Source organism: Lepisosteus platostomus, chromosome 26 (assembly GCF_059453375.1).
Source record: "Lepisosteus platostomus isolate fLepPlt1 chromosome 26, fLepPlt1.hap1, whole genome shotgun sequence".
NCBI classification, from domain to species: domain Eukaryota; kingdom Metazoa; phylum Chordata; class Actinopteri; order Semionotiformes; family Lepisosteidae; genus Lepisosteus; species Lepisosteus platostomus.
Window position 1 is genome coordinate 5,986,047 of NC_142636.1, and position 13,917 is coordinate 5,999,963.

Consider the following 13,917-nt stretch of genomic DNA (forward strand, 5'->3'; position numbering starts at 1 on the left):
ATGTACAGTATAAGCCCCAGCAGTGGCCTTTATATACTCAAGACTGCTGGGATTCAGCTCCTACACACACCTGTCTAACCAGGTGTTAAATTGTGAACCATAAAGAGCTGCTGATTGAATCATTTAAGTATCAATTACACAAGACATCATTAATTATATAATCCTCAGGGTGTAGGAATCAAAAACTGAAATTGAAGCCCAGTCCTTCAGATGGTCTTGAGCTGGATTAGTACTAATATCATCAGTGACATCCTCCAGTAGTGCAGGTCAGGGGTGGTCACAGGGACAGCTGGCACACAAAAAACTCTGTAATTGCTTGATGCAAACAATAACTAAATTAGCTAATGGGACAACTAGTTTAATTGCAAATCTGAATATTTTGTTACTCTTGTTTTTTGTCCTCAGATATGTTTTTTCACATTTCATCTCCCAGATTAAAAATGTAATTTTTCTGAACACTCAGAAGAAAATATCTTGACCCTAGATTAAATATTCCAAGTCTTGTTTTCTCAATTAATTTGGTGTGGTAGAGGATTACGGATAAGAAACCACTACAACACTGCTCCATCATCTTGTCAGGGCTGTAAATTATTTGCTGGCTGCATCTGACTCAGGGGCTCTCAGTATTCTTATGCACCTTGATATTAGTGGCCCTTTGTGCTCAAATCTTGCTCTAATACTTGCAGGCACTCTTGGCTATCAGCTGTACTGTTTTTAGCTGGTTCCTCTTACATTTGACTGGGATGCAGCATTTTGTTTCTCATGATCCTCATAAATCCCTCATAGCCCCAGTCAATCGAGGTGTGCTTCACGGTTCAGTCTTGGGCCCATTGCTCTTCATTATCTGTATGCCCCTTCCCACTCAGATCATACAAAAATATGGTCTTCAGATTCATTGTTAAGCAGAAGATACATTTTGCAGATTTACACTAAAACCTCTTCACCCTCTGATCTTTCACCTTCATCGCTTATCTATTGACTATATAACATGAACTCACTGTGCGGTGCGCACTGCTATTTGTACCATCTTCACCTTCTTCCCGCTGCTCGGTATTGAGTCTACTCCTTGAGAGCTCTACCTGGCGTTTTTCCCCTTCTGCCTTTTCGACTTTGCACCTCGCCTCTCGCTTCGGACTGTTTGCTACCGGAGATCTTCCTGGATTACGATTTGCCTTTCGCCTTTTGACTACGACCTTGCCTCTCGTTTTGGTTTGTTCGCCTGCCTCATCTATTACCCGTGCCTGCGTCTGCACAGGATCCTTGTATCTTCCCACCAGGGATTCCTAACAGAATACCGAGCCCAAAGATGGATCCCGCGGACGCACAAGCTTTTTGCTCACTTTTCAATCGCCATTCCCAAGCTCTCACCCAGCTTCAATCTTCGCTCCACATTCTCTCCAATCATGTCGCTAGCCTTCTGCCCTCCCCTGTCCCTTCGCCTCCAGCACAGACCACTGCTCCAATCCCTGTGACCCCGCCCACCTCTCCCGTAGCCTCACCGTTTGTTCTCCCGGAAAGATATGACGGCAACACCGCGGGCTGTAGGGGTTTTATTGCGCAATGCTCCTTGGCTTTCCAGTTGCATCCTGAGCATTTTTTTTCTCCCCGGGAGCAGATCGGTTTCGCCCTTTCCTTGCTCACTGGCAAGGCTCTGGACTGGGCAGCTGTGTTGCTTGCTAGGGGAGATTTTCAGTTTGCTGAGTTCCAGCTTTTTGTTGACCAGCTCCAGGCACGTTTTTCTCCAGTCAACCCGGACCTGACTCATCTCCGGCTCGCCTCGCTTCGTCAGGGTGATGGATCTCTGAATGATTATGTGGCTGACTTCCAAGCCCTCGCCACGGAGTCTGACTGGAACCCTGAAGCCCTGATTTGCCTTTTTTATAAGATTCTCTCTGAAGATCTAAAGGACCACCTGGTGCTTTCGCCACTTCACAACCGCTCTCTCGAATCGACAATCGCTCAGGTGGTTGAACTGGACACCCGCATTCGGCTGCGGAGAGCAGAGAGTCATGATGGAAGCAGTCCTGGCCGTCCTGAAGGTACTACCCCCACGGTGCCCACTCGGCCTCATGCACCCCTTTCCTCGGAGGAAAAGGAAAGGCGCCGTCGGGAGGGACTGTGTCTCTATTGCTCTGCACCTGATCACCTTCTCTCTGCTTGTCCCTTGAGACCCCCTTATCCCTCTCGAACCCTTCCGCAGCCTACTGTTAGAGTCAGTAGTACTGTTTTTTCTCAAACCTCGTCAGGCCCTTTATTCCCAGCTGAAATTTCTTGGACTGACGCACAACTTCCCCTTTTGGTTTTTGTTGACTCGGGGGCAGCGGGGAACTTTATAGACGTCACTTTTGCTAAGAAGTGGGATATTCCCCTGGCTCCGGTCTCACCCCCGATCTGTATTCAAGCTCTGGATGGATCCCCGATTGCACCTGGACGGATTACATGGCAGACCGTCCCTCTCTCTCTATCAGTTGGTGCTACTCATGTTGAGGAAATCTCACTCCTTCTCCTGGACTCGCCTGCCTACCTGGTAATCCTTGGTCTTCCCTGGCTCAAGAAGCACGATCCCCACATCTCCTGGGACAAGAACGAGCTCATTGCCTGGAGCCACTCCTGTCATGTCAACTGTTGTTGTCAGCTGGTTAAGGTTGGTGCTGCAGTAACCTCTATGGAGGAGCACTCTACCATCCCGCCCCAATACAGGCATCTGAAACAAGCCTTTGATAAGCAGAAGGCTCATTCGCTTCCACCTCACCGTACCTGTGACTGTGCTACAACCTAATCAGGATACGTGAAGGGGATGAGTGGAAGACGGCCTTTATGACCACCCATGGACATTATGAATATCAGGTGATGCCTTTTGGTCTTGTTAATGCCCCGGCTGTCTTCCAGTCATTCATGAATGACATCTTTAGGGACATTATTTGAATTTTGTTTTGGTTTACCTGGATGATATCCTCATCTTTTCTGCCAACCCTAGGGATCATGTCCACCACGTCCAGGAGGTCCTGACTAGACTCATTAACAACAAACTCTACACCAAGCTTGAGAAGTGCGTTTTCCACGCCTCTAAAGTTCAATTTCTGGGTTACATCATTTCCTCATTTGATGTAGAGATGGACTCTGCTAAAGTGGCGGCCATCAATGACTGGCCAGCCCCTCGCAACTTAAAGCAAATTCAACGTTTTCTAGGTTTTGCCAACTTCTATAGACGTTTCATCCGGAACTTTAGCTCCGTCGTGGCGCCTATCACCGCACTAACCCACAATCGACCAGGCTTGGGTAAATGGAACCCGGAGGCTAACCAGGCTTTTTTACGCTTAAAACAACTCTTCAGTTCGGCACCACTTCTACGACACCCGGATCCCTCTCAGCCATTCATAGTGGAGGTGGACGCCTCAGCCTATGGGGTTGGGGCAGTCCTCTCCCAGCGCCACGGGGATAAGCACATTCCACATCCCTGTGCCTTCTTTTCGAGGAAACTCTCCCCTGCCGAGGTTAATTATGATGTCGCTAATCGTGAATTCTTGGCTATCAAGCTGGCCCTGGAGGAATGGAGACACTGGTTGGAGGGGGCTCATCACCCCTTTGTCATTATCACGGACCATAAGAACCTGGCCTACATTCAGTCGGCCAAACGCCTCAATTCCCGTCAGGCCCGTTGGTCTCTTTTCTTTTCTCGATTTAATTTTGTGATCACCTATACGCCTGGCTCGAAGAATGGGAGGGCTGATGCTCTCTCTCGGCTCCATGATCCCCCGGATCTGGACTACACACCGGAACCAATCATTTCATCTAACAGAATCCTCGATCCACTGCTCTATTGAAGATCAGATCAGACGTGCCCTCAAGGGAGCTATAGTTCCTTTGTGCTGCCCCCCGGATAAGCTTTTTGTACCGGACAACTTGCGTTCTGCTGTCCTGCAATGGGGGCATGACTCTTGGTTTGCAGGCCATCCCGGGTGCAGACGCACTCTGGACTTACTCACCAGAGATTTCTGGTGGCCTTCCATGCGATCAGATGCTGCAGAGTACGTCCGAGCTTGCCCGGTCTGTGCCAGGATCAAGACTCCGCGTGCCAAGAAGACCGGTCTCCTTCACCCTCTTCCGATCCCACACCGCCCTTGGTCCCACATAGCTGTGGACTTCATTACGGACCTTCCTAGCAGTCAAGGTCATACGGTAATCTTGGTGATATCTGATCGTTTTTCCAAGGCAGCCCATTTCGTCCCCCTCCCAGCATTGCCCACAGCCCAGGAAATGGCGTCACTGTTTGTGCAACAGGTCGTTAGGATACATAGGTTGCCCGACGATGTGGTCTCAGACAGGGGACCTCAATTTGTCTCGGCCTTTTGGAAGGCGTTCTGCCAAGCTTTAGGGACCCATGTATCTCTGACTTCGGGTTATCATCCTGAGGCCAATGGTCAGGTGGAACGGACCAACCAAAGCCTCCTTACCTTTTTGAGAGCCTTCACCTCCAACTCGCAGGATGACTGGTCATTGCTACTTCCCTGGGCAGAGTATGCCCATAATTCTCTTACCTCCTCCTCCACAGGTCTCTCTCCCTTCCTCTGTTCACTAGGTTATCAACCCACTCTCATTCCTGCCACCCCTCCGGACACGGCTGTGCCGTCGGTGCGTCAATATATTTCCAAGCTGCGCAGGACCTGGAGAATGGCGAGGAATGACAGCTCTCACCAAGTCAACCCAGCGCCAGGCCAAATGCGCAAACCGACACCGCAGACCACCCCCCGTTTTCGCAGAGGACAGTTTGTTTGGCTATCAACAAGGAACCTACCTCTACACCTGCCTTCCAAGAAGCTCGGGCCTAGGTATATCGGCCCCTTCAGGATACTCTCCCAGATCACCCCAGTTACCTTCCGTCTTGCACTTCCCCCCACCCTTAAAATCCACCCGTCTTTCCACGTCTCCCTCCTGAAATCCTTCTACCGCTCACCTCTTGCGGCTCCCCAACGTCGCCCGCCACCCCCGCGTCGAATTCTAGGGCATCAGGCATATACAGTCCACAAGATCCTCGACTCTAGATGGAACCGCGGTACCCTTCAGTATCTGGTTGACTGGGAGGGTTATGCCCCTGAAGAAAGATCGTGGGTTCCGGAGAGGGATATTTTGGACCCTACGCTAATCGGAGACTTCCACAGGGACTATCCCGATCGGCCGTCTCAGGCGTCGGGAGCCGCCCGTGAAGGGGGGGGGTACTGTCACGACCACCAGGCAGTCAAGACCAAATCGTAAGCGAGCTAATCAGCCCTAGCAGCGGGTGATTATTAACAAACGCCGCCGCACGAGTTAAACCACCTGCGCACACTCACTGTGCCTCGTTTATTCTGGATTTTGGATTTCCCTTCTGCCTTTTCGACTTTGCACCTCCCCTCTCGCCTCGGACTGTTTGCTATTGGAGATCTTCCTGGATTACGATTTGCCTTTCGCCTTTTGACTACGACCTTGCCTCTCGTTTTGGTTTGTTCGCCTGCCTCATCTATTACCCGTGCCTGCGTCTGCACAGGATCCTTGTATCTTCCCACCAGGGATTCCTAACAGAGAGCAGTACTCAGCTACCGAGAAGGCTAGAGAAAGTACAGAGGTGTGTTAGACGGTGAAATTTGCACCCCAGCTAGTGCCAGCTAGTCTTTGCAGGAGGTTGTTCCTTGCTTGGATTTTTGCTGCTGTTTGTTCGAGATGTTGCTTGAAGGTCAGTGAGCGGTCAAGGACAACTCCTAGATATTTCGGGCTTTTCTCAAATGGAATAGTTTTGTCTTTGCACTTGACGTTGATTGTTATGTTAGCAAGGTGATTGGCGAGGTGGAAAATGCTGCTCACTGTCTTGGTGATGCTAAGTTTTAAACTCCAGAAGTAGCAGTTCAGCTTGTTCAGGTCAATCGATAGTGTAGTTTCTATTGCTTTGATGTCTGTGGAGCAATGCATAATAGTGATGGCGTCTGCATCTATGTACTTTTTGGCAGCTGTACATGGCAGGTCAGCTGTGTAGATGTTAAACAGCATTGGCACCAGCACCAAGCCTTGTGGGACACCCTTCTTAAGGTAAAATTTCCTGGAGCTGTCATTGCCCAGTGTTAAGGTAAATGATCTGTTAGAGATTAGGTCTTGGATAAAAGGGACCATTTTCATGTTTGGGATGATTCGAAGCAACTTGAGGATGAGTCCTTTATGCCCGACGGTGGCATTAGATACTCTTACGTCCACAAGAACAGCACCCGCTTTCTTTTTTCTTGGAGACATTGTTCGATATCCTCGACCATACAGCAGACCTGGCCGGTTGTTGATCTATTCGGCCCGAAACCTGCTTGTTCATTTGGAGCTGTGGGTCTATGATAGAGCTTATTCTGTTGTATATTAGCCTTTCCATAAGCTTGAAGGTGATGCGGAGGAGGCTGATTGGCCGGTAGCTTTTTGGGGCCTCAGGTGATTTGTTTGGTTTAAGAACAGCAATGACTTTTTCTGTTAATAATAATAGCTTACACTTATAGAGCGCTTTTCTGGACAGTCCACTCAAAGCGCTTTACAGGTAATGGGGACTCCCCTCCACCACCACCAATGTGCAGCATCCACCTGGATGATGCGACGGCAGCCATAGTGTGCCAGAACGCTCACCGCACATCAGCAATCAGTGGGGAGGAGAGCAGAGTAATGAAGCCAATTCATAGAAGGGGATTGTTAGGAGGCCATGATTGATAAAGGCCAATGGGAAATTTGGCCAGGACGCCGGGGTACACCCCTACTCTTATTTGAGAAACGCCCTGGGATTTTGAATGACCACAGAGAGTCAGGACCTCAGTTTCACATCTCATCTGAAGGACAGCCCCTGTTTACAGTATAGTGTCCCCGTCACTACACTGGGGCATTAGGACCCACATGAGCCGCAGGGTGAGCGCCCCCTGCTGGCCCCACTAACCTCAGTGTTTCCCCAGGAGGTCTCCCATCCAGGTACTGACCAGGCTCACACCTGCTTAGCTTCAGTGGGTTGCCAGTTCTGACACATTTTGTTTAGTAAAAGGCAACTGTTGAAAAATGCTAGTAGCCATTCTAAGGCAAGTACAGAGAGATGGGTAAGCTGTTCAGGATGCAGGTGGTCAGGTCCTGGAGCTTTCCCTGTCTTGAGGGTGGAAGTTGCTGCAATCAGTTCAGGATGGGTGAAGCTACTGTGACTGTTATCATCTGCTGAGCTGGCTCACCAACTGTCATGAATAATCTTGTTTAACTTTCCTCGCAAACTGCTTGTCTATGTGGCTTGGCTTGCCACTGTCAATAAGCACTTACCATGTACAGTATATAAAACATACAGAAACAATTTCTACTGTCAGAAAACAGAAGCACTAACTTGTTACCCTTAGTTCTTGAATTGTAGCAAGAGAAACATGAGCAGGAAGAAGCATGGAACAACACTGAGGCTTTCATTGGCACTTTTATTTGGCTCAGAAGACACTTCCACTGCTCTCCTCCCAGGACCAGGCCACACAGGCTGCTCAGACCTGGCACCTCTGGACTCGGCCATCTTTGCACACAACCCAGAGGATCCCTCGGTCATAGGACACATGCCTGGCCACACCAGCTGCCCTTAGAGCCCACCACCTCCTGCCAAAGGCGTTACAGGCATCAATACCAACCCTGCAAGGAAGAAGCACAGGGTTAGAGCAGCCCAGAATTAGAGAATCACGCACCCATGTGTTATCCCTTCCCCCAGTCACCCCCAGCTCACCTCTTGAAGACCACTCCATTCCTGTTCACCCCATACACACTGCCATCTGAGCCCACCTCCACCAGGGACAGGGAGCCCTGAATGGGGTACCACCTGTCGGAGCCTCTGCAGGAATCCCCACTCACATCCAGCTTGACAAAGATCTGGTCCAGCCTGTTCACTCCCCAGCAACCAAAAGGTCCACAGGAATAGTACTTGAGGGAGCCCACGACAGGAATCCAGGGGATGTTGCCCTGGCCAGCATACTGCAGCACAGGCCCGCTGTTCAGGCAGAAGATGGAATTGGCAGCATTGACACCAACCACAAACTTGTCTCCACCAGCATCAATCTGGATGAGGGAGCCTGCAGAGGAGAGCAAGAAATACAGCTGTTCTCAGCAGGGGGCAGTGCAGTGCTCATCCCTCAGTTACAAGGGAGTGAAATAGCTGCCTTCAGCCAGAAAACGCATTGACAGGTGGCCTGGCAGAGCCTGGTGGATTCATGGAGAAATCTGAAAGCTACCATTTCCAACCTCTCTAGATCAGCTGTAGCCTCACCTGGTTGCACTCGGATCCACCTTCCTCCAAGCCACTTGAACACAAGGCTTGCGAGACTCACACTCCAGAGTCCTGCTGACCCCACACTCACATGTTTCCCCTTCATGGCCAGAGAGACCCAGCTGTTGCCCTGGTAGCTGACCAGGTTGTCTGCATTGTCGACTCCACACACCCTTCCAGCACCAGCATCTATCTGCTTCAGACTGCCAGGCACAGCCCGACACTGCAGGGCTCCAGCCACAGACACTGGGGAGGAGAGGACGCCACTGGATCAATGACCACCAGCCAGATCAGGAAGAAGTAGCCTGGGCTCTTAGTGATCACACATAGGGGAATACCAACAAGGTCTTGCAGAACTTCTATAGTACATGGAAACATCTAAGGCATGGATTTAACACTCAGTCCAGGTATCTTTTAAGCAACATCTATACTCAAGACCCAACCAGATACACTGAAACCCATAACTATTAGCAGCATGCAATTACTACATCTCCATCTGTCCTTCCCCTACTACTTTTGCTTAAATCAGTATATCCAAACCTTACCTAGAAGGCATCCCACAAGCAAACACAACAAACACCCTCTCCCTTCCATGTTGATAAGTGATCCCACAAACCTCATGCATACTATTAGCCCCAGCAGTGGCCTTTATATAGTCAAGACTGCTGAGCTTCAGCTCCTACACACACCTGTCTAACCAGGTGTTAAATTGAACCATAACGAGCTGCTGATTGAATCACTCAAGTTTCAATTATAGAAGACATGAATTACATTCGTCCACAGAGCTCATCCTCAGGGTGTAGTAATCGTGGCGACAGAAAACGTTGTAATCGTTGAATGCAAAAAATAACTGAATTAGATAATTAGTTGTATCAAGACTTCCTCTGAAACATATTGCAAAGCTGAATATCTTGTTACAGACCTCTGCAGTCTTTGTCCTCAAACATTTTTTTCATCTGATTCAATTTTTCTGAGCACTCAGAGGATAATACCTGGGCCCTGATTTGAAATCTTCCAGATCCTGTCTTGTTTTCTCAATTAATCTGATACAAGTTAGGGATAAATGATAACTAACATTTATGAAAGCACCAGTTCCTGCATTCAGAATGGGGAATTAATGATATTGTAGCTCTTACAGCTCCTAATTCACGAGTGACCATTTAGACAGCACAGTGGTGTGGATTGAGGACTGCTGCCTCACAGTTCCTGGGGTTGATGTCCAGCTGGATTTCCTGCTGTGTGGAGCTTGCATGTCTTCCATGTGGATTTTCTCTGTGGGACCAGATTGCTCCCACTTTAGAAAGGCTTGTGTGTGAATTCCATAAATCACAGCCGCTGGTCGTTTCTTGACTGCAGATTGGAGGGTGTTTGTCTGTGAGGATATTAAAGACAAGGTAGATGTCATTACTACATACATTTTTGTGTTGAAATGTGATTCCATCTAAACAGATACAAAGGAAATGATATATAATGGAGGAAAGTGATTCAAAGAAAGACACAGAAAGAATTAAAACAGCTGAAGAAAGATACAAGATGTGAAGAAGGGGTTAACTGTGAAGTAAGAGACAAGATGTTAAGAGGTTTAATAACTTAAGTCAGTTCTGCCTGAAAATTAGACTTCTAAGCAACAGGGGTTTATGGCAGGAAAGGGGGTTAACTGATCAGGATTCCAGATGCGAGCAGGGAACCCCCTGGGGGCGTAATCTTAAACTGACCATTTGGCCAGGGCCTTTTAACTGGCCAAATACCATGACCCCCCCTTACCATAACACCGAATGACATCTGAAGCAGCAAGCAAGGACTATATAACCTAAAAGTTTGTACCGGCACATCGAACAATACTTCGGTTTTGTTGTTTCTTGCGGGAAACAAGACTTCGGCTTTATTGTTCCTTGCATGCAATAAACTCATCTGTTTTACTTCATCTTGGGATCAAGAACCTTATTCCTTCTGTTACAACAAATTTGGCGTAGTCGGCGGATGCTCCAGAAGGCGCAGAACTTCCCATCGGCAGGAGAGACGGTCAGCGCTTACATTACTAAGAGGTAAGGACTCCTCTTTTTTTAAAAAAAGTCCCGACTCTCTCTGACCGATTGGGAAGTCTCTTCTCCCTGCGAGAATCGCCCGAGATGACAGAGTAAACGTGAGTTCCCGAATTCCTGTGGTCCGGGGAAGACACTGGTGTATGTAATGGGTTGTTTGCTGTAAGCCCAGAATTTGGTCTGGCAGGCGGTCCGCGGTATTGTGTACTGGTCTTCGAAGCTGGTGTATGCCTTAATTGCACGTGGTGTTTTTGAACGGGTTTTGGACCTTTACCGCGAAGTTCAGGACTGGTGTGGGCCTTAATTGCGCCCGGAGTTCTGAAGGTCAGAACTGGTTTGGGCCTTAATTGCGCCCGGAGTTCTGAGGCTCAGGATCGGTGTGGGCCTTAATTGCGCCCGGGGTTCTAGAGCAAGTGGTGCATTAAATGCATGTAGTTCAAGACTGGTGTGGGCCTTAATTGCGCCCCGGGTCCTGAGATTAGCTACGCCTTGATCATGCGTTGCGTGGTTTTTTGTTTTAAAGGGAACAGAAGTAGGAGAGATATATATATATATGTTTTTGGTGTTTTCCTTGTTTGTGAAATACATATACACACGCAAGACACTAACATAAACACACCTCATAATAAAAGAGCAAAGCATTAAGTAGCAGGATTTAAAGGACATTGAGACCCGAGAATCGCCCTGATTGAGCTCAGTGTGTAAGTCCACCCCGGGGCAAAAGCAGCGATGCTGGCATTCTGGGGATGGTGAATTACTGATCAAGAAAGGGGGTTTTCGAGGTCTCGTTCCTTACCTGTGAACAGTGCGGTGTAAGTCCTCTCTAAAGTCTCTGAGAGGCATTTAGATCTGGAGGTAACAGACGCCCTTGGCTGAATGAGTGCAGGAATGCACAGGTTTGTCAAGTGAAAGCATCCCCCTACTGTATGAGCTGTTACCTCACACACGACAAAAGTAAAAGAGACCGAACATGTGTACTAACTGATGGTTTGAGAAAGTGGTGGAAGGGTCCGTTTATATATCGGAAAAGTGTAAGTTGACGGAAAAGAAGGAGAAAAATATGGGAAAAGCTGAATTTGTCAGAGGGAGTTTGGGGCAAAGACGCCTGTAAAGAAAGCATATGCGTATTGATTGGCAAAAGCACAAGCATGTAGCTCCCACCCTGGTGCACGGCCGGCACCAGTGGTGGCAGATACATGAGAGAAAAAAAAAGAAATTGGGATGTGACTTCAAAGTGTGTTTACGGGGAAAACAAAAACCCGGAAGAAAAGATACTTTACTCGCTACGAAAGAGTATAAACAAAAGCGAAAGAGGCAGTGCAGGAGAATCAGAAACTAAAAGAAGAATTAGTTCCTGGTCGCACTGCACTAGTTAATGTGTTATATCCTGCTCTCCCATAGGGGAGAAAATGAAAAGGAAATGAAAATAATTGGGATCAATTCCCACAGTGACCATATGGAGACGGGGGGTCTGAGTGGGATGACACCTGGTACGAGTGTGATAGAGACGGAACAGGGACTCCCTTCTTAAACAGAGGGCGCCCGCAGACCTGTACTCTCACCCTAAGTGGGAGAGGGCCTGATGTAGCGGGGGCTGGCGCTGTTGATGACAGCGTCACTCTAACTGTCTCGCACCCCGTCGAGGGGGGTCCGCACTCGCACCTACCTTCCCTGATTCCCCCATACGATCAAATCCAAAACCGGAAGATATTGACCGGTGGGTTAAAGTACCGCACCCGAAATTAGGAACGCAGCGAACCTGGAGTGCGCTTCAGGAATTAAAAGGATTCATGTAGAAGTAAAACAAGAATACAGCACATTGTAGTATGAAGAGAAAAATATATTCTCGATGTGTATGTGTGTTTTATGAATTTGTGTGCCGGCATGTATGTGTGTAACTGTGAGTTTTTGTATACTAAATGACGGTGTGAGTGTGTTTAGACAGCGGGACTGGCTAGAGACGTAACTAAAGAGACTTGACGAAAATCAACTTAAGGAGATTGGAAAATATAAGAGCATCTGAAACGTATAAGTATAGTACAGGTGGACGTCAAAGTAGTTAGATAAACAGTTTTTGTATTTTTTATACAATTAGTTGCAATAGTGGAAACAATTTGGGTTTATTCGAATGTCTTGAAACCAGACATCCTGAAACGCTTTAGGTTTAGAATCGAGACTGGGGAGACTAACGTCTTGTGAGAAGATCTGTTTACCTAACGATTAGATCCTGTAAATCCCTTGTAGCCTCCCTAAGTCTGTCCCAGTCCAGTGGATAAAAATGTACTGTTAATGGAGTGGTGGTTTCTCTGTTAGGGGATACTGGAGCACTACTGTCATGCTTGTTTCACTCCTCTGTTCAACAGTGTGTTATAGAGTAATGTATATGGGGAGACGGCAGGAAGCCACAGGAGTATTGGGACAGCAAGTTTTACTTGCTGAGTACCAGATTTTAATGGGTGGTTTGATCCCAGATCTATTGGGTTGGAATATTATGCATTACAAAGAATGACTATCCAGAACAGGGTATCACGTGGCTTCAACTGACTGTGATCACTCAGTATGTTGATGGTATTCTGAGTGCTTCCCCTGACGAGGAAACCCACAAGTCTGAGTTACTTCAGCTTTAGAGTGTTTAATAGAAGCAGTTATGATAAGGCCGTTTTGTGTCTAGCATTGTGAAATTTTAACAGGGCCTGGGTGCAATGTTTTTACGGGGTGAGCACAACTCTTAACAGATCTGCTTAAGGGGGGAGTGCAGTACAAGGACAAGATTGCCTTGGTTCCAGCAGCAAAAGCCACCTGTAATAATTTGATACAAGCTCTCTTACAGGTGCTGAGACTGGGGTTTCCTCAGATGGATCAACCATTCTTTGTATGTAGGCCACAATTCTGGATGGCTATGGAGAAATAGGATTCTCTCACAACGGCAGAGACTCCAGTTAAGAATACCGAGCTTGTCTCTGAACTGATTTGTAGTTTTACAGCTACCGACAGAAGCAGCTTGAGTAAGGTGTAAATAACACAATAAATAAAGAATTCCAGTAACTCAAGGTAACAACCATGCAGATGCAGATGCCAGACGAGCGGCACTGGGAGAGCGGGAGTCTGAGACCCCTGTGAATCCTCTATTGGGGAAAAGGGAGAATTCAGGTTGAGGCCTTTAATAGATGTTTAATAGTGGTTAGAACAAAGGTGTAAAGAATGTGGGGTTGTATAATGATGGGATGAGGGCTGGCGCATACCCAAGTGTATGACAAAGATGATCCCGTGGTACGGACTGCCCTGCCCCTTGGATACTGATCTAGGGGCATACTACACTGGGAAGGTGTGCCAGGCTGCAATTGCCTCAATAGAGGTAAGTTGGAAGTCACATTGACACCATCACCCACAGTCTGAAAGACCAACTAAGGAAATATCAACTGAAGGAACACCGTGGGTAGATGCTCTACCTGCAGTCCTGTGCGGTTTGCGGGCTGGAGCAAATGGAACTGTGAGACTGAGTGTAACGAACAGTTCTTTCCGGACCCTATGCGGACGACACAATCCGACGAAGTGGGGAAACACTGGGGAAACGTCATGCAGGAATACGGGGATGAAGACAGG

At 48.0% G+C, this 13,917-nt stretch overlaps 1 protein-coding gene across 1 annotated transcript; it reads right to left on the reverse strand.

Annotated features, from left to right (window-relative positions):
• Positions 1 to 7,422: 7,422 nt before the first annotated feature.
• LOC148639820 (fish-egg lectin-like) lies at positions 7,423 to 8,924 on the reverse strand. Its single transcript, XM_088620472.1, has 4 exons — positions 8,818 to 8,924; positions 8,273 to 8,518; positions 7,736 to 8,078; positions 7,423 to 7,644 (listed from the first exon to the last, which is right to left on the reverse strand). The coding sequence occupies exons 1-4, from the start codon at positions 8,891 to 8,893 to the stop codon at positions 7,503 to 7,505; spliced, it is 807 nt and encodes a 268-aa protein (XP_088476598.1). The 5' UTR covers positions 8,894 to 8,924; the 3' UTR covers positions 7,423 to 7,502.
• Between the last annotated feature and the right edge of the window lie 4,993 nt (positions 8,925 to 13,917).

Coding starts and splice junctions, on each gene's coding strand:
- LOC148639820 (XM_088620472.1), bottom strand. CDS start 8,893: ATGAGGTTTGTGGGATCACTTATCAACATGGAAGGGAGAGGGTGTTTG. Junction 8,519..8,817: donor GCTTGTGGGATGCCTTCTAG/GTAAGGTTTGGA, acceptor TCTCCTCCCCAG/TGTCTGTGGCTGGAGCCCTG. Junction 7,645..7,735: donor AATGGAGTGGTCTTCAAGAG/GTGAGCTGGGGG, acceptor TCTTCCTTGCAG/GGTTGGTATTGATGCCTGTA.